General features: G+C 37.7%; 1 protein-coding gene across 7 annotated transcripts; it reads left to right on the top strand.

The window, feature by feature from the left end:
* Positions 1-357: 357 nt before the first annotated feature.
* On the top strand, positions 358-23,736 carry SLC35A3 (solute carrier family 35 member A3). Of its 7 annotated transcripts, none has more exons than XM_065072576.1 (9): positions 460-692; positions 9,896-10,147; positions 10,590-10,794; positions 11,561-11,715; positions 11,797-11,919; positions 13,572-13,743; positions 16,909-17,027; positions 17,526-17,659; positions 19,917-23,736. In XM_065072576.1, the coding sequence occupies exons 3-9, from the start codon at positions 10,608-10,610 to the stop codon at positions 20,005-20,007; spliced, it is 981 nt and encodes a 326-aa protein (XP_064928648.1). In that variant the 5' UTR covers positions 460-692; positions 9,896-10,147; positions 10,590-10,607; the 3' UTR covers positions 20,008-23,736. The 7 variants fall into 7 exon arrangements, with proteins under 7 accessions (XP_064928649.1, XP_064928646.1, XP_064928648.1 ...); XM_065072575.1 differs by lacking the exon at positions 460-692 and adding an exon at positions 7,636-7,651 and having other exon boundaries at positions 9,896-10,098; XM_065072577.1 differs by lacking the exon at positions 9,896-10,147 and having other exon boundaries at positions 358-655.
* Positions 23,737-24,412: the final 676 nt, after the last annotated feature.

The following is a 24,412-nucleotide window of genomic DNA, read 5'->3' as shown; positions in this document are numbered from 1 at the left end:
CAATTGCAACTGATGAAATATATTTCAAGTTCTGCCACCAGCTTCAGTGGGGACAGGATTTCATGCCTTCACTGTCCTTTGCCAACCATCCGCAAATCAACTCAAGTGCCTGAAGCATAAGGGAGTTTTGCCTAAACAGGATCTTCAAACTTTGGTGGGCACTTTGTTTCTGGGAGGTCCATATGTTAATTCGAACTAGCCTTGCACTTCTTCAATAAATTTCTCACGGATCTCATACGAAACACTCGCGCCATTCCCCGGCAGTCCCCTGTCGCCAGACGGTCTTGCCGGGGGACGCTCGCTGACGGCGGCTGCGGGTGGTGGCGCCGACCCCGCGCGCAGCCTCGCGGGCGGCGGGAAGCGCGAGGCGCGGTGCGGCACCTCCGGCCCCCGCCTCAGCCGCCAGCGCTCGCCCCGCGTCGCTGTTCCGCTGCAGGGGCCCCGGCACGGTCCCGCTGGCCCCCGCCCGTCTCCGCTCCTCCCAGAGCGGCGGGCTAGCGCTCCGCGGCTCGCCGGGGCCTGTGACGGGCCGGGCGCGCTGCTCTCCCCGGCCCTGGGAACGGAGCGGGCGGGGCCGTGGCTGCAGCCGGAGCCTTTGCGGGACGGGACCGCGGCGCCCGGAAACACCGTGTGGCGGCTGCGAGCGGAGCCGGCGGTGAGGGGCGAGCTGGGCCGGCGGCCGGGAGCTGCAGGTGGGAGGCCTGGGCTGGGAGCGGGGGCAGCAGAGCCCGGCTGGCGCTGTCCCGGAGGGAGCCGTGCCGGGGCTGCGGGTGGGGGAGGAAGCCTGAGGAAGGCCTGTGGCGTGGGAGGGGGAAACGATCGGGGTGGGTGGATGGGGCGGGAAGCAGGTCTGAGGGAGCAGGCTGGGAAGGGGAAGGCTGGGACTGAGGAGATCCTGAGAGAAATGTCTGTAAATGGAATAGTCAGGGAACGAGGGAGGGCTGATGGTGAAGTTCCTGTGAGGAAGCAGCTGCCGGTGAAGTTGGGAAGGGATGGGGGTCCAGCCGGCAGCTCGCCGTGTGTCTGCTTCACGGCAGTGCGGGTGGTGTCTGCTGAGGGGCTGCTCGCGGTGCCCGTGTGGTGCTGTGTGCGAAGTTAACAGAAGCGCGTACTTCACAAGTATTGTCATGGCATCACGATTTTATACTGAGTTTTTGAAATGAGAAGTGCTTTAGCAGTACAAAGCTTATGGATTAAATCAGCATACCAGAAAATGCGGAGATAATGAGCATCATGATATAATACATATTATGGAATAGACTGGAAGGTAAAAGATAAACACCAAAAGGTCCTCCAACTTGTTTCATTTTTTTGAATCCTATAAGCTATATTTTAAGTCAGAGTAAAGAAGACTTGTATACTAGAGAAAAGATTTATAAGTGTTGATTGGGTGGAGGATACTGAGACTGCTTCCTGCAACAGGGGAATGTGTTATTTGGGACATAAAAACACATGCAACAAACCTTTCTAAAACTGAGTGAGCACCATAGTGGGAAGCTTATCTGCCACAGTGGCCTCTACCCAGGAGCGTTGCAATCTAAAGCAACTCCCACTTTTCAAAGAACGTATGTGCAGACTGACAAAATCGGGTTTAGAATGAACATTAGATGATGAGCTGGTTCTCCCAAAATCTGTGGGGTTCCCTTTCTCCACAGGAACTGCACTTGACTCATCTGAACTCTTTGTATGTGTACTGAGTTGAGCCTGACCTGTTCAGCTCTTCTCTGTTAAATTAGTACACAGGACCTACACAAAAACTGTCACTGTACGGACAGTTTGCAGGAGTAGACTCTCGCTCTGTGATACATGCTTTTCTTAAAGAATAAGCAGCATCAGATTTCTTTAGAGGCGGCAGGGTGAGTTTGAGGGAGGTGATAGTTGTGGAGAAACTGATTTACAATAACCTCTTCTTTCAGAAACTGTAGCTCATTATTCCCTTGTACATTGTTAGGCATTGTGAGAATTCATGATTGAAAATTACAGTTCTGGGAGATACAGATCCACTGGTTTGAAATGCATGATGTTCTGGTTCGTAGAGTTAGAACGCGTAGCAAAAATATTGGTTTGGGGAAAGACTATGGTGGTAGTAAGTATAAATTTGCTTTATTTAGAGCAGTGTATTGTTAGAAGTGACACTTTGTCTTTAACAATCCTACAGGCTGCCTACACAGCCTTATTCCTTATGCTGGTTATGCTGCTGTTTGCAGTGACACGAAGAAGGCAGGGATCATCTGAACCAGGTGCCTAGGGAAATCAAATCACATGTGTCTGCTTAAAACAGTTCCAGATTTGGCAGTGTTAAGTGAGAGCAACACCTTCTTGATCTCTGGGACAGCCTTGCTAGATACACTTATTCCTCTCTTATTATTCTTTAATTGCTTGCCACCTGGGCTTATTCTTCACTGATTACTCCAGTTCACACCAAATGTATGCTGCTTGCACAGGCTCTGTGCCTTCATTGGGACTCAGGAGGCTGCACAGCTGAATCCCATCAATAGAAGATGTCTCTAGAGCAGAGAAGATCCTTTTAGGATCTAGCGTAATAATTTCAGATGGTTAGGAGTTCAGGATTTTCCCATTGAAATTTCAAACCTTGTCTTATATTCATACACCTTCAGCACACTGTTCAGCTGTCTAATTTTATCTGTAATTAGTAGATTTCTGTAATAAGTGTCTCAGATTTTACTGTAGTGTGTAGTTTGCCTTACTCTGCTCAAATTAGGTCACCTTTACTGAGGGTGGCTGCATTGCCTCAAGAATGCAGACTTGATTAGTAATTCATAAATAGTGGCAGCTGAACCCTGGCTGTATTCAATGTTCAGTCCTTCAGTACCTTCAGTCAAGCTCCTTCATTGGTTTGACACATCCACAAGAGCTGCTTTTGGGCAGTGCTTCAGTTCATGGCCTTGCACTCCTCGACGCTTGAGGAGGGACGGGCATTGCGACTGAAACTAAGAACCAAATGCCTCCTTGCTCACAGAATCTGAATGTGACTACTACGGTCTTTCTATACTGTGAACTATACAATGAACGTAGTGTATGTACTGTTTGAAAAAGAGAGAGGCAGTTAAGGCAGGTTGTATCAAATTTCTGTGCTGGCAGGCAGAGTGTTGCTTAATAACCGTTATGTCAATATAAAACTATTGCACTACTGTGCACATAGTTGAAGTCTTCATCTTTCAAGAAATACTGCTGCTAGTTTTAGCTCAATGAGGGGCTGATTTTCCTGAATGCTGAGTATTTTTACTCAATATGTGATATGTTTAATATTTATCAACCCAAATTCTCATCAGCCAAACAAATCTTATCTTTGGATTCTTTAGGTTTGGTGTAAAGGATAAAGAGGATGGGGTGGACATGAAGAATATTTAGGCACAAATTTGACATTTAAGATTTACAGTGCCCAACTTTTCCTGTCTGATACATGGATTAGAATGGTGTGGGGCTTTTTCCCCCACAAAAGAAAAACAAACAAACCCTAGACAAACAAAAACTAACACTTTGTGAGATCATAAAAAAACTTAGCAGTGTGAAGTTCCCTTTCTGCTAGGTTTTCTGTCAACCTGTAAGAAAACCTTACCTGAGTCCCAAGCAATTTACAGTTAATATGTAATTGTATTTCTTTTGTTAGAGTTGGCAATAGTGGAATTTCCTGGTTGAGTGACAGGCCAGTGAATACAGCCTCCACTAGCCTGGGCGAAAGCCTAGGTTTTTGGAGCAAAGTTGAGAAGAATCATTGGTTGATCTTTAGTAGTTACAACTTAATGTGTAACTGCTCTTTGCATAAGTGCACTTGCCAGTGCTAAAACGTATTTGTATGATTTTGAAGAGGTCAAGATAAGATTGTGGGTAGGGAGCTAGATGACTGTTAGAGGAGCGAGGTCCACCAGTGTTCTACTGTGTTAAAACGCTGCTGGAGAATTTGCTTTGAATAACGCTTCTGAAGAAGAATACAAGATTTTAGGAAAAACATAGCTTATTTGTTTCAGTGTACACATTATAATATATCCAGCAAGAAGAATGACTAACAAACTGAAAAACAAAAGAAAGAGTAAGGTAAGTTTTAAAATGATGAAGTGATTTGCAGTGGTTTAGTTGAAAAGTGCCATGTATTTGGGGAGAGACAGCTGACAATTATAGACAGCTTATGGGAGAGAACAGAGCAGAAACTTGTATCAAGTATGAGGAAGATAGAGAACATTACTAGTGACATTTTTGAAGTGAGAAATATAAGATTTAAGATTACTAGAAATGTTAGTAAGATTATAGTATGCATTGATATTGGGGACTGCTGTGGCCCATGTCCAGGATCTTGCACTTGGCCTTGTTGAACTTCATGAGGTTCCTTCCATCCATTGATTTCTATACATAAACCTTTTTTTTTTTTTTTTATTAGATACTACTCTTAGTAAAAAAAAAAAAAAAAAAAAAAAGGCTATATTGAGTCCAACAGAAAAAAGTTCTGTGTTATAGAACTTTCCTCTGAGGAATGCAGTTGTGTTATAGGAAGTGGCATGTTGTTTGTGTTCTATGCAAGACAGGGAAGAGGGCAATGCATGTGTGAAAGCATAGAAGGAAGTCTTATAAAAATATGTTCTTCAGGTTCTGTGAGCTGGCTTTTACTCCACCTTCCAACTGTGCTTTTCCTCTCTATTTCCAGCTTATATTTGTGTAGGTATAGCAGCAGCACTGGGTTGACATTTCATTTGAGAAATATGAGAACTCAATCCTGTGTCTTTAGTCCACTATCTTGATTTGAAAGCAAACACCCAGGACGTGTGTCCATACCTGTTCCACTGTAATGAAATCATGTACTTTACTTTCCACTCTATTTTTCCTTCTGTAAGGCAGACTCAATCCATGTTTAATTCCTGACAGTTCCCAGATATAGAACTTGGTGTGCTGGCACACAAAACTTAAACTTTTCCTTTTGCAGTTTTAAGAAACTGGTTGTCTGCCTCTGTTTGGCTTTGCATTTTAGCTATTGTGAAAGTGCCTTTTGTTTGGTTAAGCCATCTTCCTGTGTAACCTCATCTAGGTGTTCCTGCTCTGGCAGGGGGATTGGACTAGAAGATCTTTTGAGGTCCCTTCCAATCCCTAACATTGTGTGATTCTGTGATCTTAAACTCCTTAATCATAAAATGGGATAAGAGATAGCTGTAACTCCTGTAACTTGGCTTTTTATTCTACAGGACGATGAGCAGTGGAAACATTTCACAGCTAGGCTGGAATTAATTGACATATTGCCATCACTTTGAAGACTGGAAGCATAATAGTAGTTAGTAATTTACTGTTTTAAAAATTTACTTTCTTTGTGACAGAGTAGGGAGTAAAGAAATAGTTGCCAGTAGAACTTATTTTCATGTCTAATCTTTTGTAATGGGTAGGAAAGAACATAAACATTAACTCTCCAGCCTGTTGGGAAGGTGTCATTTCCTGATTTTCTGTTAGTCTGTATGTGTTTGGTTTCCATAGGGTGCATCCCTAGGCCATGACCTAGTAAGGCCTTTGCTTTTGTGCCTGTGTAGAATCCCAGGAACTGCCAGTGAGGCATAAATTGCAGGATGGGAGCCTTAACCAGCGGGACCTGTTACCTTTCCTCTGTCATGAATTCATTTTATCTTTATGGACTCCTTCTAAAGATGTGTCAGCGGAAAGTGGTGAATGGACCTTGATTTATAGACATTATGTCCACAAGTACCTCAAAACTATTTTAAGTGACTTTTAAATTGGATGTTAAAGTGAGAAGTGCTAAGTACCTCCAACTCATTGACTGTAATGTAGGCTGTCACTTCTGTTATCCGGTAGTTCAAATACAAAGTAATTGCATGAGTGACTTCTATTGTGGATTGCTCAGTCATTTGACAGAGCACATGCTGTTATTTTAATCTGTGAATTTAACCTGTTTTTTTTGTTATGTGACTTATTGGAATTCAATGTTAATTGCTTTTTTTTTGTTGTCTTATCTACTTCTTGAGATAGCGTTGGGTGCTTGGGTTTATTTGGGCACTGATTTCTTTTTTTCAGGTTTTCTCGGATAGTCTCTTGAAGTTTCAGAAATTAAAAAAAAAAAAAAAAAAATAAAAAGTGAGCCAGCTGCAGTGACTGTAAGAAAATCTTTCTTAGTGATAGGATGAGAGGAAATGGCCTAAAGTTGTGCCAGGGAGGTTTGAATTGGATATTAGAAAAAATGTATTCATGGAAAGGTTTGTCAGGCATTGGAACAGGCTGTCAGGAAAGAGGTGGAGTCACCATCCCTGGAGGTGTTTAAAAAATGTGATGCTTAGGAACTTTTAGAGGTGGACTTGGCAGTGTTAGGTAACACTTGGACTCAGTGGTCTTAAAACTCTTTTCCAACCTAAATGATTCCATGATTTTTCCACTTTAAAAAGTCTGGTACCTTTGAACGGGTGTTTTTCAGACTTTGCACAATATGATACTTTGAGCTGAAGCTATTACTTCTTGTACAGATTGTTTTATTTTGTTTTTGGAGTCTGTGAAACCTTTCCCAGGTCCTCTTCTTTTATACATTTAAGGAAAACAACTTTTCATGTAGTATCCACCTCAGTTATACCCACCTGTGTGTACTGAAGTTGGAGGTTACGTGGCGGTAAATACCGTGTTGGCTTACTGCATGTTGACTTGCCAGATAGACCGGCCTGTAACCTCTTCCCCTCCCTTCTGTATTGCTAGCTGTAGGGTGTGTCTACACGGTATAAACTGCATGGAGGTGGTTTACTTTTCTTTTACCAAGACTAATAAAATGAAAGAATAATGAGCCTAGTCACTGAATTAACAGATGTGGTAGGCTATGTTACAGTCAATGAGTTGCAGGTACTTGGAACTGCCATTGTAAGATGCAGTTTGAAAGTCCCTTGAGTTAATGTGACCACTTAACTTCCAGTCTTTGAATCAGCAAACCTGAATTTGGTTTTTGGAACAGATGCATCCTGCAGAGTACTGAGTAGTCTTTCCAAAGCCCAGTAAGAAATCTAAGCCTGGCTGTGACTCTGTATAGGAAATGCATTGGGAACTTTCATTTCATTATTGTTTTAAGACAATGAAAATGTGGGCTGTTACTGAAAACAATAGTTCATTTAGAATGTGACTGCATTGCTCTGGTAGTAATCTGTAGATCTAAGCCTGCTGTAAAACTGCAGCTGAAGTCAGTTCAACTGTTTGAAGTTCAGTACTTGGCTTTTTTTGGCCAGTTTGCACCAAGTTCTATGAACTGATATGCAGCTCTGCTTTTAACAGAAAGGAGGTGGGACCAGGAGAGCTGATAAGATATTGTGTGTGCTCAGTAGAGGGTGGTTATTTTATTGGCAAATGTAAGTTCAGGACTCTAGTTCCGGCTTTGTGAACAAACTGTTCGTAAGTACAGTATGAAACTTCACAGACTTGTTCTTTACTAGCCTGTCTTGCTGACCACTGACAGGACAACTTGTAACAAATATCTTATTTCAACTGTCATGTTGGACACTTAAAGTCTATTTTGTGTGACTTTTGGAAACTCTGAAACTGCTTTAGTGAATTGTGGTAAAGAAATGTTTTCTGCTACTGGCACCTTTGGGAGACATTGTCTGGGGAAAGTTCTTTTTTTATCATGACCACTAATGAAGACAAGATTGTAGTTCAAAATAATGTTGTGGTATGTATTCCTTTGCTGATGGCTTACTAAACTGTTATGCTTGTTGGTATGTTTTCATGCTGAATGCTTTGATACTTGCTTATAAACAAGGTATTAGTGATTTATATTTAAAATTACATTTTAAGCAGCTTAGTAAATAGTTCACGGTATCACAGTATGTTTGGGGTTGGAAGGGACCTCAAAAGATCATCTAGCCCAATCCCCCTGCTGGAGCAGGAACGACTAGGTGAGGTTGCACAGGAACATGTCCAGGTGGGTTTTCATTGTCTCCAGCGAAGGAGGTTGGTTGTGTTTCAGCAAGAAATTAATGTAAACATTGTTTTCTGATATTGGGACCTATTTTGAAGGTTAAGGAACTGATCTCTGAGAATTTTGAACATTTGTAAAACCCTCTGTCACTTCACAGGCTCACAGAATGCAGACATTTGGGTCCAAGCTCAGGAGAGATGTGTGTTCCCATTATCTATATTATATGCAGAAGCATTTTGAAAACTGAAAACCAAAAAGTTTAAGAACCTATTTTTCTGCAAGTGTGCTTTCATGAAATTTAGTGTTGTTCATCTTAACCATATATTGCTTTTTGTGTTTCCAGATTGTTGTGTCTCAGTACTAAAAAATTAGGTAGATGGAAAAGGTGGAATAAACAGTTTGTGTAAGTTGGGTCACATGAATGTCCATTTTGCAGTGTCAGTTTTCTTCAGTAGCACAAGCAGATATTTTCATGAAGTTCAGTTCTGTTTTTCTCTCAGTTTTTTTTTGTTTGTTTGTTTGTTTGTTTTCCCTTTTTCTCCGTCTTCTCTAAGTTGCTGGTACTTCTCCAGTGATTATGATCTCTGGCCTTGCATGTCCCTCTTCATCCCTTCATGGGAACTGTTCTTCTGTTTCTCCTCCTTGTTCTCAGCTAGAGCAAATCTGTTCTTCAAAGGTGTTACTGTTTGACTAGCTGATATTCTCCATTTTATTGTTGGGAATGCTTAATTCCACAGTTAACATCCTCATGTAAAGTGTTATTCCACCAGAACCTATGGAAAAAGTTATCAAATCTTGAATGTTGTCTGCAGCTTTCTTCTCCTTTGTGCTTTACGTTTCTGTCTGATTTATGTTGTCCAGGGCAGTTGCATCTGTAGTATTTGTTTCTTCAGGGAGTTAAATGAGACCATAGTTCATACGAAAGTATCTTCTATTAAGATTCCTTAAAGGAATCCTTGTGTATTCCTTCCTCAGTTTCTGCATCCTGGCATCTTTTTCTTCCTCCTTTGCCAATATGCTTTTACAAGTATTTTTACATTCATATAATTCTTGAGGTAAACAATTGTATTGTGTAGGATACAAATATGTGCTTCATATCTCTGCAGCTGTTGGTATTTCATATTTGTTTGCAGGTTACTGCAGTGCCTCTTAAGTATCCGTGCCATATAGGTATTCATTTGATTGTATGCTTGACTGGAGAAAATCTATTAATGCTTAGAGACAAGATAAAGGCAAGTCAGAAATATTTGAATAGCACAGCTCTCCAGATTTCTGAAAAAATAGCAATGAAGATTGTTATGAAATGCACCTTGAGCTAGAGAAATGCAGTCAGCAAGAAGCAGCTTCAGTTTCAGCTACAAATATTTAGAAATATCAGGGCATCCTTCAGCAGTGTGTACAAAAACAGATAGTTAATGAGTCAAAACTTGTGCATCTGTAGGTGTAAGACATGCATAGGGACAGCTATGTCATATATATCCACTAGCTGTTGCTTATGCCATCTCTGCACTTTCTGAAAGTGAGAACTGCGTTCACTGTCTTGACTTGTTACTGTTTTTCTTTCACTTGAAAATGTATTTGATAACTTTTAATGACTGGTTTTATTTTGCTTTGGCATTATAAAACACTGCTCTGTTTTTGAATATGTGGACAATGAATTTGTAATAGAAAGTATTAATTTCTGTGTATATGGAAATTCTTCATACTTAATATGAAGAACAGCAGAAAATTATATAATGTTCTGAATAGCAGCGATGCATTTTTTAAATTTCCTTGTAATATACTGTGCTTGCAAAATGAAAGTTGCTTTCTCTGTTAGTCTCCTACACTAATTTAGTGCTTTGATTGGTGACCAAGTGCAAAGAAAAACTTGGTGAAAGTTCATGGTAGAGATGATACATCTTTACTAATGTAAGGTTTGTGGTAGTCAGTGCAGTATGTAAAAGTAGGTGCAGTCACCTAGTTATCTATATTCAACTATTTTTTTCTGAGCAGGATAATCAGCAGGACAGGTTCAGTGCTGTCTCCTCTGCAGCTCCTCCATCGCACGTCTTCCCATCCAACCCTGCTTTCCCACAACACTTCTTCAGCATGAGGCATTCCTCTTGTTTTCATTTGAAGGAGCCCAACCCTGACCCTGTCTTGTGCTGGAACTGTCATCTGGCAAGGCAGAGACTGCAACCTGAAAAACTTCAGAGGTAGAAGAATGAGATCTCTGCCTTCTGGGAATAGCTCCTTGCAGTAGGGGTACTGGACATTCTGCAGTACTACAGTGTGGGGCTTTTTCACTCTGAAAATATCTTCTGAGCCTTCACTTACATTAAAAAAAAAAAAAACCTGATTGATTTAACTTAGGTGATTTCTTTTGTGAAACCAGTTATTGAAAGGCAAATTATGAGTTAATAGTCCTTATTTTACTTTATTGTTACAGATAAGGAATACTTAATTTCATTTCTCTATTAGTTATCACCTCTTCTTCTGATATGCTCCCCCATTTGTTATAATGTATTTGAAAAACATTTTTACAGTGTTAATCTCCTTTTTATTTTTAAATATCAGATTAGGTTTGTTTTCTGTTGGCTGAGCTCCCTGGATAACTTCTTTTAATATGTTGATTCCTAAGGGAAACATCTATCTGCAATATAACCTTTTAAGCCTGGTTGTGTTGGTTTTTGTTTTTCTGTTTCAGAAGGAAGAAAGTCAAGAAATGTCTACCAATTTAAAATACCTTTCCTTGGGCATCCTGGTTTTTCAGACCACAGGTTTAGTCTTGACCATGCGTTATTCTCGAACACTGAAAGAAGAAGGACCTCGTTACTTGTCCTCTACTGCAGTGGTTATTGCTGAACTTCTGAAGATTTTGGCCTGCATTCTGTTGATCTACAAAGACAGCAGTAGGTATCAAATTTTGTACCAATTAATTTTCCTAATCAATATGCTGTATTGCAGTGGCAGCTGCAAAGCAGCCATGTGAGTACAGGTGTACAACAAAGCATTTCCCTTTTCATGTGAGAAATAGTCTTGGAAAGATGCTAATCAAACTGCACTCCCCAACACACAATACTGTCTATTTGCTGAAGAGAGTTCTCTAAAGAATGTGGATATTGAGGGGTGCAAGGATATATCTTCTACCAACAGCTTGAAGATCGTGTTTGCTCAGGCATTTTATGAAATTCATATGTAGAAGCAGGAAAAAATGAAAAGCTTTAAGTGTATCCAAAGCATGGATGATAATTTAGAAGCCTATAATAGACAACAGATGCTGAAGGGAGGAAGTTCCTTGACATGTATGTTTGATCTTCAACAGCTTTAAAATATTGTATATGCATAAATATTAATGACTCTTTAGGCTCTTAATGTGCAATTTTTAGGTGATACTCTTTAATGTATCATCTTCAAATATTTATATAGTTTCAATAAGTTTTACTTAAAGTATTTTGTATTATCATTCTAGTTCTGATATTCCAGGCTACAGGAAGATACTTTGCAGACTTTTTTTCTTACATATATGAGGCTTCTTAAAGTCAAATAAACACAGTATTTTGAGGTCATGATAGCTATAGAAAGGGGGCAACAATCTTTAAGAACAGAATCCTCCACGCTCTCTTTTTCCCTCTCCTTTTAGTGAATGTCTATTTCTTTTGTTGTTTCTTTGGGTAGAGTGCAATTTACGGAGTCTGAACAGAGTACTACATGATGAAATCCTTAATAAACCCATGGAAACCCTTAAACTTGCTATTCCTTCAGGAATTTATACTCTTCAGAATAACTTGCTGTATGTTGCATTGTCAAACCTAGATGCAGCCACATACCAGGTATTGTACATATGTATTTCTCTGTAAGTTTAAAAAAAGCTCATGAATTATGTGGTAGTAACTGTTTCTGGGTTCTTCTAGGTTACATATCAACTGAAAATTCTTACCACAGCATTGTTTTCTGTGTCCATGTTAAGCAAGAAATTGGGTGTATACCAGTGGCTTTCATTAGTGATATTGATGACAGGAGTGGCATTTGTGCAGGTAAATATTAACAGGTGGTTTGTTTTAATTTAATGTGTTTATTCAAGGAACGTGAATTTCTATACCGATCATACAGCTTTCTGATTCTACCAGCTGCATATGAGCACCAAGTATGGTCAGGAGCTACGAATCACCCCTCGCCAGGGCTAGAGGACACCAGAAATGGTTCAAAAGTAGAAGAGATCACCTCTTTTGTGTCCCAGTGCTCTATTGTAGAATGTGACAGGGCCTCTGGAGCAACTTGCAAATAAAAGTAATAAGCAGTATTTATTAGCACACTTCTTCAGACATTTAGGGTTCACAGGTACTTCTGTGCCAGCACAGTCCTACTTCTCACCTTGTGGTCTCAGCACAGCAAATTTACTTCAATTTTTTCAAGGGGCAAACTTGGCATCTGTTCTAATAGAGCAAGTACAGGACTTCGTAGTTTTCAGAGGGCAGGATCATGGGATAAGAGAGTGTTCTAAGGATTTTTTAGCGTATCCTAAATTCCTATTAGGAATTTTTATTTTAGAACTTAAGGATTTGACAAAAAAAATTGATAATTAAATTTTATAAAATTTTCAAATTTAATAATTTAAAAATTCGAATAAAACATTCTGTTAGTAATTAACAGACTCTTCAGTATGTTTTTGTCTATAGTATTGCATTTTATTCTGTTAGCATTAGATATATTGCAGGATTTAGCTTCATAAGTTTCAGCTTCTTTTAGTTGTCTACATAGTCACTGAGGAGGGGCACACACAAAAGACAGTTCATCCCATCTTAAAGACAGCTGGTATAAGTGGTTTTCTAACTGTGCTTATATTCGTAAGGTAATGTGGTCAAGCCCCAGCCAGCAAATAAACACTACACAGCAGCTCACTCACCCTCGCACTGTGGGATGGAGGAGAGAATCAGAAGGGTAAAAGTGAGAAAGCTTGTGTGTTGAGGTAAAGACAGTTTACTAAGTAAAGCAAAAGCCTTTTTTGTTTTTGTTCACCACTCCCCATTGGCAGGCAGGTGTTCGGCCACCTCCAGGAAAGCAGGGCTCTGTCACCTGTCCCCTCTTCCTCCTTCATCCCCCAAAATATATACTGAGCATGATGTCATATGGTGTGGAATACCCCTTTGGCCAGTTTGGATCAGCTGTACTGGCCGTGTCCCCTCCCATGTCGTTGTGCACCTGCAGCCTCCTTGGCTTGGTATTAACATTCCTTGGCAAGAACCAAAACATCAGTGTACTATCAACATTCTTCTCACGCTAAATCCAAAACATGGAACCATTCCAGCCACTAGGAAGAAAATTAACTCTATCCCAGCCGAAACCAGGACAAGTAACTGTCCGGTGATGAAAGTTGGTGACTGTGAATGACCATGATGAGTCATGCTGGGATTCAGGAATAGTTCTGCTTTATAAAACACAGATCCTGGACCTGCTGCAGTTGATGAGTGTTCTCCCAGTCCAGGCACAATTTTGCTCCTTACAAATACGTAGAAAGAAAAATTATGGTTTTGCAGTCCTTTAGAAGTATTTATGGTGCAAAATATAGAACTTTTCAAGTGTGTGATTATCTGTGTTTAGTAACTGTTGCTAGAAAACAAATTTGCATTTATAGATACTCATGACTTGATTTTATCCATGAATTTTGTGTAACTGTTTTTGCATCCAGTGGCCTTCAGACTCTCAAGCAACGGCTGCTAAGGAACATTCAGCAGGATCTCAGTTTGTAGGCCTGATGGCAGTTCTTACAGCATGCTTTTCTAGTGGATTTGCTGGGGTTTATTTTGAGAAAATTTTGAAAGAAACTAAGCAGTCAGTGTGGATCAGAAACATCCAGCTTGGTAAGTTGGATTTTAGTCATCTCTTAGAGATAATGCATTCTGAAGAATTAAGATAAATGTACAAAATATGGATATATAAAGATATCACCAACATTTTAGTATTCTGTGTAAATGTACTTTTAAAACCAAGAGTACAAACTCTTCTAGATAGAATTCTAAGAGTTGCTTTCTGATCTCAACCAAGTTCTTAATTTAACTTGCTTATAGAGTGTCAGTAAGTTTGTACAGGGTCTGTTTGATTGTATTTAAAATGTTTTAAAGAGTGTTATGCAGAATTCTGTGCATCCTCTGTGTCTAAAATGATTGTCTTTTGCACTGATTTGTAAGATCTGATAAATACAGATAGTTTTTCGTTATTTTTTTTAAGATAATATAGGGACATTAAACCAAAAATGTGTTTCGAAATCAATGTTTTGAGATGATTTAAAATTAACATTTTTTTCTCTTTTGTCTGGGTAGGTAGTTTTTATAGATTGGCACTTATAATACAAAAGAACTACTTTGTGAATAAAGTTGAGGGAATTAATTATTTCAGTATAAAGGTCAGTTTGTTTTAGTTGTCTATATAATTACTGCAGAGAGGCGTGTGCAGAAGACAGTTAATCTTAACCATTTTAATGCCGTCACCTATTTTGCACCTATCAGTAAGAGAATACATTCTATTTCCAAAGTAGTTCTGGGTCATCTAGACCCTAGATATTAATGGCCAAATTAATCCATTTTCCTGAATGAGTTTTCCGTCAGATCAGAGCAATCTTGTCCAGTGTACAGGGTTGGAAATATGCAATATTTCAATATTTCATTATCAGCAATATATTTTTGTTCCTGTTTTGCAAGAGGATCAAAACTTATCGTTGGAGTTGCCCTTCTTTCTCTAGTCTCCACCTGTAGGCAATAATTATTTATTGCATATTTGAACAAATGCTTTCAGCAGAATTTGAACTTTCCAGCATTTTAGCATGGACTCTTGATCAAATCCATGGTACTGCAGAATTAAGTCATGGGGATGATTTAGTGGATCAGGGCTGTGTGCTCAGTCTGGTAGAATGTAATGAAGTACCATGAAAACAGGAGATTGTGTGGGTTGTTTGTTTGTTTGTTTGTAAGTAGATAGTTGGTCAAAACTGGTATGGTAAAAAATGTCTCAATACAAGCTATATTTTTTTTTTCATTTTCCTGTTTCTGTGTTTTAATTATAAATGGAATAAGTTAAAAATGCAGAACTGCATTTGGATTATATTTTAGTATTTTTACACATCCATAGTGGTTTGAAACTTGAGGAGAGAGAATGGGATCAAAACCTCTACTTACTCTTTGCTAGTATTTATTGAAATAATGTATAATGAAACTAAGTTTTCTTGAACAGGGTGTAGGGGTTACATCAGGAGAGGTTATGTTAGGGAATTTTGGAGGCAGAGAAGAGTGGGTAGCTGGGGCTTGGTCGAGGATTTAAGGTAAGATTTGGTGCTCTGGATGGAGCTACAATGTAAAATCCATTGCTAAGAAAAGCTGATTGTTATTACTCTCAGTTTCCATGCTAAAAGCACTTTGGTGGGCAACAATGCAGATAGCTGAAACAATTTCCAATTAAACATAATTGTTGAAAAATCAATGTTCTCTTCTAAAACATTCTTTAGTTTTTTCTACAGTGCACAAAAGTATATATGAAAACAAATGAGTTCACTAGTTTGATAGCCAGCCTGGTCATTTATTGAATGCTCCAGTAATTGCTTTGTGAAAACTATGAGATCAGAACAGACTGCATCTAAACACAAACTGTTCAGGGTAATTAATAGCTAGGACAGTGATACATGAAGACATAAATGTCTGTGTTATTAGTGAGAATTTAATGACCTGATTTTCTTTATTTTTTGTCAGTGAGCTTAATTTGCCTCAATACAAAATGCAGTAGAATATGTTTACTATTGAAGTTCTCTTCAGTTCAAAAAAGAGATTATTTTTCTCATGTCTCATAGAGGGTTTCCTGATACAGCTCTTAGAAAATATTCAAAACATTAAATCACAGTTTCATAAATACATTAGTGTATCCTTTCTGCAACTACAAGGTATTTGCACAACACGGTATCAGTCAGGAGCAAGCCAGTCATAAGCAAGAGCTTTGAAATAGAGCTTTTCTTAAAACACAAACAATGAAAACTATATGTCCAACCTGGTTTTAATTTTCATATCCATAGAGAATTATTAGAACTGTAGAAAAAAATTGGAAATTATATTTGAATCATGTTTGAAAAATTGTCCTCATTCAGTTTTTAATGCATACTAGTATCACGTTAGAGATGCTTTATTTATTTATTTATTTTACCAGATCAATTGGATAATAGAAATAATTGGTTTAATCTGAATTAAATCTAAATTTTTAATTATGTCTACAAAAAAGAATTATTTCTTGTCAGATGGAAGGTTTTATTTTGTTCAAAACAATGCCACCCTTTTCAGATGCAGAGAAATGTGATGAAAATAGAGGTCAGCTTTTCACAGAAATGGAATGGAAAAAAGTTTCCCCTTTTCTGCTCAGGACAAGAGGCTACATCAGTTGCAGAAGAGGTGCTTGTATTGCTTCCATGCCTGAGGGGATTAGGAAAAGTTTCCCATCTGATAAAAGAACACTGTACTCACCAAATGATAACCTCTTTAATCTCATCCTAGTTTCTTCTTTTGACATTAAGTCTCTACTAGTAAACCTGTGTTGTGTTTGAGACTGGTCCAGAAAAATTCCACTTCCAAGATCCTTGTTTGAATTGGCAAAGTGATAACTCCTGCGCTTAATACGACAGTGACCATCTCCTCCACTGAAAGATTTCCCTGTTTTTCTTTTCGGGTAATAGTTTGACTTCAGCTTTCAGTCATCACTAGTTGCAGGAAAACCTAAATGGTGCTTAATGGATTTTGCTGTGTGTCATAAACAAAAATTACCCCATTCCAGTAAAAAAGCAATGGAAGATAAGAATGTCCTAATGGAAACAGTCAAAACTGTTATAAGTGTGGAAAATTGCTTTTAAAAGTGAATATCTGTATTGCATTTGAATGTGATTGTATTGGAAGTGGCAGTCCTATTTTAAAATCAGATGTATGTGAACAGTCATTGAGGACAACCTGTTTGCATGTTGTTCACCTGAAACTTTCAAATCTTTCTTATACTTTCAGGATTTTTTGGTAGCATATTTGGACTGATGGGTGTATACATTTATGATGGAGAACAACTGTCAAAGAATGGATTTTTTCAAGGATACAATAAACTTACTTGGATAGTTGTTGTTCTACAGGTGAGATACCTAGTATTATATGTTTCTGTGAAACTTGGCACTTGGGATTTACTCTTCTATAAACGAGTGGGGAAACTAGTGGGTGTCATTGAAGCTACTGAGAATTTTGTAGTCAAAAGTCTGATCTATCACTATTAGCTAAAACCTCTAAATAAAAACCAGGAAAATATATAGCAAGTATATGACTTAAGTATTTGCAACATAAAAGCAGGTAAGCATTATTTATTTTGCAGTGTTAAAAAAAAAATGCCCTTCCTCCTGTGGCTAAAAATGTATAGTATACAAGCATTTCCACTCATTTAACGATGATAATATGATCAATGATGTCTTCAGCGGGGCAAGAGGAACTCCTCCAATACTTGTCTTCACCAGTATATATCCATAAAATAATGCTCCTAAACACAGACAAGAGCTTTTCCTAAAGTAAACACATGTTGTTAAAATAGATGCTTTCAGTGAAGTTATCAGGTTGCAAATCCAAACCTCAATATGTTTCAGGCACTTGGAGGTCTGGTGATTGCTGCTGTTATAAAATACGCAGACAACATTTTAAAGGGATTCGCAACTTCTCTCTCTATTATACTGTCAACATTGATCTCCTATTTCTGGCTGCAAGACTTTGTCCCTACAAGGTAAGAATTCTTTTTCATGTATGCTGAAAGAAAAGAACTTAATGTTTACCAGCTATAACTGCAAAAATAAATAAACAGTCTAAGCCACACTTTTAGAATGTTTAGCTGCAACTTGCAGACAAAAGTATAGTTTCATAGCATAACATAACTGACAATTTTCTCATTGTAGTTGGCAAGATGACCTTTTCTGTCAGATACAGCCCCCACAGGTCAAGAATGGTTGAATCTCAAACCTTGGCTTTTGACAAACCACTCTTGCGAGCTCTGTTTTAGTTCACTGTCCCTTTCTCCCCTTTTCCTTCTACCCGATTTCCCTGGGCTTGTTCAGTGCCCACTTGGCTTTCATGCTCAATATGTCTGCTCTAGTGTTGATGCTGTTCTGCTGCCTGCGGCTCTGCTCTGTGAAGCAGCCTCCCCTCTGCCGGCTGCACTCAGTACGGTCCTGACAGAGGCAATGCCTGACGCCTCTTTTCCTTGTCCTCTGAATGGCCCTGTCTTCCATAAGTCATCTCATTGCAAGATGAGTTATGGCTGAACACTAATAACGATGATCATCTTTTTATAGTGGTTTCCATGCAGTCTCAATACAGTCTCTACAAGAGCTAATTGCAATCACTCACACATGGAAGCTACACCATAGTAGTTAGTTGCCCAAGGACACCCAGAAGCCCAAAGTCAGAGCTTTTTCTGTAAAGATAATACCATATTCATTAGTGAAAACACACAGCCAAGAAAGAGAGAAAAACGCTTGCTGTATGCTACTAGGTCCTATACACTGTGTCCTGAAATTTTGTGAATCAGATTTTAGTAGCTCTGTGCACTGCGGGTTTTAAACACGGGTAGGTTCTGGAATAGCGCTTGACCTGGTGGTGCTTGTTAATATATGGAGTGTAGAAGTAATATTTCAACTTTTAGATTTATAATAGGAATTTGCTTATAATTGACCTACACTCCTCACATATATTACACAGACTCATAGTGTAAAAATATTTTGAATCATATTTACAAATTTTGTATTTGATATAAAGAAACATTTTTATCTAAAAGTAGTATTTGCAATATTAGCAGGAGTTTAATTAAACATTCAAAAAAAGGAAGTAGAACAACTATTCAGTCTTAAAATGTGGAAAACATTGAACTTAAATTATAAGTAGCCTATACTTGTCCTATCAAAACAAATGTAGAAAGTACTTTAAGAATTTCTGTGTGCTCAAATGGGAAATTAATAAGTAACTTACCAGCTTGTGCAAACATGGTGAAAATGGAAACAGTGGTAAATAATTAAATCAGGTAGAACGAACTAGCAGCATGTAGAACTTGAAGCCATCTATTTTAATAAAACTTGATTAACTTGAGTTAATAAAACTTAATCTTTAGTACCTTGCTTATGCCAAATGAATTTATTTGAACTGAAACTGAGTAATTGTTTCTCTCACTTCACGTCAACAAACATTTTTGATTGGGATAATAGATGTAAAGTACTTAAGTGCTTGAACGTGTTGCAATGGATCGTGTCCAGAAATAGGCCAACTGTATTCTCTGAAGGATTATCCTGTCATGCGCCAAAGTTTTTTTAGTGTTTGGTTCAGAAGATCGAATTGTCAACATTGGCATGTCTTTATGACAAGGTTCTTTTCTAAAATGTGTGCTGATTGTCTGTTGGCTTGTAACTATGAAAACAGCTTGAAAGGCCTATATGTCACAATACAAAAGATGCCTTTATTATCTTTTCCTTGCATAAATCTTTATGTATCTGCCAAAAATTAGATTGTACTGTCTTGTAAACTGGTTCTTGGGCAGCAATAATTTGTTTTGACATAAGATTTGGACTTCAAAGTAAACACAACTTCAGCAGCATGATGTATGTAAGATGTTGAGTGGCTGGGTAACCACAGTAGTTTCACTTGTTTACCTTCTGCTTACATTTTGCACAGAGCTTTAAGCCAAAGAAATTTAAAAAAAAAAAAAAAAAAAGGATTGATCTGATTACTTTTGACAATTGTTCCATGAAACGAGAATTTTAATTTTCAGAATATGTCAGTATAATGACACGTTACTTTGTGGATGTTTCTTATTTCAACTTCTTCCTGCATCCTTCTGTAATAAATATGTGCAAACTATTTTGTTCTTTATAAATTGGACAAATACAATCTTTCTGTGTTTCCTCGGGAAAAATGCCATTTCTTTTGATTGCATTACAAAAATAAAATGTTATCAAATTAAAATGAGCTAACTTTTTTTTTTCTTCTCTATGCAGTGTATTTTTCTTCGGAGCCATCCTTGTAATAGCAGCCACTTTCCTATACGGTTATGATCCCAAACCTGCAGGAAATCCCATTAAGGCATAGCAGACTCCTTATCAACCTGCTTCTCAAGATCATGTGCTGGGGGCCTTGCTAACAATGACATGTGGGAAGTGTCATTGTGCACTGCAAGGGAAGGAATACTGCCCTGGACCTAGTGAAGAAATGCCTATGAACAGCGAAGAGGGGTTAAAGGTTGATGGTGATACTGTCTGTAACTGATGGGGAAAACAATGGCAGGAGAACGCCCAGTGCAACGTGCTAATAAAAACTTGAAAGGAACAAAAAGTTTCCGAGAAACTACAATTGGGAATGTTTACAGCTTTGACTGAGATTGCTTCAAAAGAATTTACTGTATTGACTGCTGGAGAAATACATCCTATGCACTCTTTCAAAGAGCACATGACAACATTGTCAGTTGTATGTTTTTGCAATTTGACTATATTTAATCTTAGTAAATATGTTTTTAACTGTTTGTCTATTTACATGAAATCAATTGAATACACATCATAGTTCTAAAGTGATGGTTCTAATTAAATATTCCTTATTAAAACTGTGAAGATTGAAGTATGATTGAAAGACACTTTCACAATATCAAATATTTTTATATTTTTAGAAGGCTGATTTAATAACAGAAATCTGTGTTCTGTTGCTTATATAAAGCTGTTGTAAGAACGTTAACTTTCTCACCTAAGTATGCAAAGGGAGAAATTCAGAGTGAAAGCTGGAAATCTGTGCTGATGCTCCAGCCTTCAGGACAGCCTGTAGTGTTCCACCAGATGCAATAACTCTGTGGACACAGGCCAGAGGTTACTGCACTAAGAGCAGGTTATGATGGAGTGCTTGCTCCAATGTAATGTTCATTCTTTTTATTTTTATTGATTATAAACTTGTTGGTAGAACCTTTAAAGTAGTTTTTATGCTTTAAATATCCTCTGGGGACTTTTTTAACCACATTTTTTTAAAAAGTCCATAATAAACATTTTAAATGCATTATTGTTGTCTGTAACAGCTCCACCTGGAGCTATTATGGTATATCATCCATATACTGTATTGTACTTTATTACAGAGGTGTTTTTTAAACAAGTGTTGTTTACTCATTAACTCTCCAAGGCTTTTTCAGTACATTTCTATGTAATGGCTTCATTAGAGATTATTGTTTTTTATTATTATTTTTTTGTTCTGGAAGTCTTTGAGCCAACAGACCAAAATGGTTTATCTGGAGCTACTCCATCTACTGGTGGAAATACTTCAACAGGAAACTTAATGGAAAAGTAATTAATAGTGCAATAGGTAAATATAAAAGAATGCTGTTCTGCTGTTTTAAACCAAAAAAACCCACCATACTTCACAAAGAAACCTAGATGCAATTATGAACACTTGTTGAAATATTTTCTTATAGCCAGAAACACCAAAAAGAAATGCCAGAGCTACTAAACAAAAAGGCTGTCTTTATAATTACTTGTTTTCAGGAGACCTATTCATGGATATTAGCGTAGAGTGACTTCTTATCCACATATTACACTTATAAAGGTACAGATTTATACAAAAACATACCAATAGTCCCTTACCTGTAGAATGGCAAGAGGTAAAAAGGTATCATTTCCTTTTTTCCCCCCTCATGCTCTTTCTCACTTGTGCAAATGAACACGTTGTGAAGAGAGAGATGTTTACCAAAGTACCTCGTCATCTTTTCCATATTGGCAAGGAGATTCTGTAAGAGTGCTCTGAGATTTTTTTAATGAAGTGTTGTAAATGGGAAAGGAAAAATTCCACTTTCGTTAGCCAAGTAAAAATTGTGTTTTCCTTCTTAGCAGTGACATAGATTATCAACTTTCTGTTTGTTTATCATACCAGAGCCAGGAAATTTCAGGATTACAGCAAGGGCTTGCTAAACTCTGTGAACTGTGAATCTATCCTAGCAAGCCATAATTGCAGGAGCTCCACTTCTCAATAGTCAAAGCTATCCCATATTACCCTAAATTAGCATTCTATGTTAATATTAAACCTTTTACCTATATCACTCAGTGTGGCAAAATCCTTGAAAAATTATATTTAGTCATTTTGCCACTGAAATACAGCCTCAGGTAAGATATATGCATAGACCAATGGCTCCCAGCCTCACTTAGTGTGGAATGGGAAGTGCATGACTCTGAAATGATCTGAGAAGTGTTGGCAGTAAAATCTGAACTGGAGTTTGGCGTGCATGATAGTGCTTTTAATTTCATGAATCACAGTAGTGGAAATGTTCAGGCAATATAATTGGTTACTTCTTGAGAAATTTTTCCAAAATACATATGGAGCAGGCTGAGGAGAACGCTTAAAACCAGTAGTGCAGGAAGGGACCAAATTGGCCAAATAACCACCATGTTGCTGGAGTTCTGTAACATAAAACCCAGTTTTAATATTTCAGGTCCACCTGTCAATATTTGTCAATAAGGATCAGTTTAAAGGAAAGAACAGGAATATGTGCTCTTTGCTTTTGAAAACAATATATCTACTGTACTATGGAGTAGTAACTCCTGTCCATAGACCAGTGACTCTTCCATGCTTTCAATTATTTCAATTACAGTTCCATTAAGTTTTCCAGTAGAAGGATAGATCTCTTCATCCACTTGTTGCTATAAAGGGAATACGAATTTGCTTTTTTAGCTCTCTTTCTTTAGCCCGTTGCAGGGTGAGGAAAGACTCTTGCCTAGAGATGCACCAGGCTGAAAAGCGTCACTCTAGATAGAGGGAAGACACCATATGTTTCTTGAGAGCAGAAAGGATTTGAGGAGGGTTTGACTGTTTTCTGTAACCTTTGCAATCTCAGAGCATATGGACATTTTCTCACTGAGATACTTCTGTATCTGAATTTTAAAATTAAAAATAAAAAAGGCAGTTTTAAGTTTGTAACCCATTAGCTAACCAAAGAAGCGTAGCTAGCCCAGAGCATTGGGAAGCAGGGGATAGTGTGCTGTGAGTTTCCTGTAAAAGCAATCTAGGAGTCTAACTTGGCAAAAATAAACCTGTCTTTCTGAACTATTTTTCTGTCCTTTAGACAATGGATTTGTTAGTTTAGTTGTATATTTAGAAGGATAACCTATATGTAGAAAAATTTTATTTAAATATTTATAAAGTTTCCTAGGTATTTATTTGCAATAACTTAATTATGTGATTTTTTTTTTTCCTCAGACTTGCATAATGGGAGTACTAGTATTTATTGAATACTTGGATATTTGGTAGTTTTATTTGAGAATCTCTGGGATACATGATAAATTATCAGATAACAATAAACTGAGAACTATCTTCAAAGCAAAATAAATCAGCAGTTCAGTGGTGAAAAATCTTGAGTCTAATCTAGTAAGATAAACTTTCCTTTAAACATTCTATTTCTATGCTATCCCCAAGTGCCCAGTAATCTTTTTTCTCAAAGAATTAAGGTAATTTTATAGTTCTATTCAACTTCTTTGTTTTGGACAAACTATAAGAAAATGTCCCTTTTTGTTTGCTTTAATAATGGGTAGATTAATGTTCTAGAACTGGCTTCTACAATACAGCACCTTGGGGTTTTTCCTGTAAGTTTTTACAAACTATTGTTTTATTTTTCCTCAAAAAATCTTATTCTGGTAGCATATGCTTGCATTTCAGTTGCTCATGCAGTTCTCTCACAGGTTTTTAGAAGTACGTATTTGTTTTGTGTTCCTAACTTATTTTCATGGCTGTAATTCGAAAGACTGTAATGGATTTTGTTAAATTGTTTTAAAATTGATAAATGAAATGCTGCATTTCTTCTGGTTTTTGTCGTCAGTAACTTTCATATTTTAATGTATTTCCTTATCAGCTGTGCATGTTCTGTTGTATTTAAACAATCATCATTTTCCAAGTTTGAAGTTGTTAATTTTCCTCCTGTTGAAAATGTGCCTTGTTATATACGGTCAGTGAGGAAGATTATTCATGGTTTTCTTCTCTGAAATCCATGATTTGTAACAGAGAGATACTAAAAAGCATTAAGGCGGTTTTGGGTATTAGAAAGGTAACATTTCCCTATAACGTGGTGTTATACCATGTATGTGGTAGTGCATCATTACCTATGGTGTTCAGCTATTTTAAGAAAGTCCAGGAAGTGTCCCTTTGCCTTTATTTTCATTGTTCTTTTATCTTTAAAGCTCATTATTTTCCAGAGGAAGTTACTAAAGAGTTCCACTCCTTCCAGGTAAGCTCATTATATGTTTTTAGATATCGAGAATTAAGATATTTTTACTTAAAAAAAAACACAGGGGGAAATGCGGCAAAATAATTGGGATTAATTAGATTATATCTTCTGCTCTGGTTACTGTGAATCCAAATTTCTGTTCGGTTGAGTTCATAACTTTTTCTAATCATTTCCCACTGGATGAATTTATAACTCTTTCTAGAAGACCTTCCATCATTGTTCTGGCTGCAATTAGACATAATTCATTTCATT

The sequence above is a fragment of the Columba livia genome, chromosome 8 (genome assembly GCF_036013475.1).
Source record: "Columba livia isolate bColLiv1 breed racing homer chromosome 8, bColLiv1.pat.W.v2, whole genome shotgun sequence".
NCBI classification, from domain to species: domain Eukaryota; kingdom Metazoa; phylum Chordata; class Aves; order Columbiformes; family Columbidae; genus Columba; species Columba livia.
The sequence above is the reverse complement of the archived record's forward strand: the minus strand, read 5'-3'. Positions and strand labels throughout refer to the sequence as shown.

Excerpts from the sequence above, each read along its gene's own strand:
- SLC35A3 (XM_021293250.2), top strand. The coding sequence starts at position 7,607 with ATGACCACTAATGAAGACAAGATTGTAGTTCAAAATAATGTTGTG. Across the intron at positions 11,920-13,571 it reads CAGGAGTGGCATTTGTGCAG|TGGCCTTCAGACTCTCAAGC; the intron begins GTAAATATTAAC and ends TTTTGCATCCAG. Across the intron at positions 13,744-16,908 it reads GATCAGAAACATCCAGCTTG|GATTTTTTGGTAGCATATTT; the intron begins GTAAGTTGGATT and ends TTATACTTTCAG.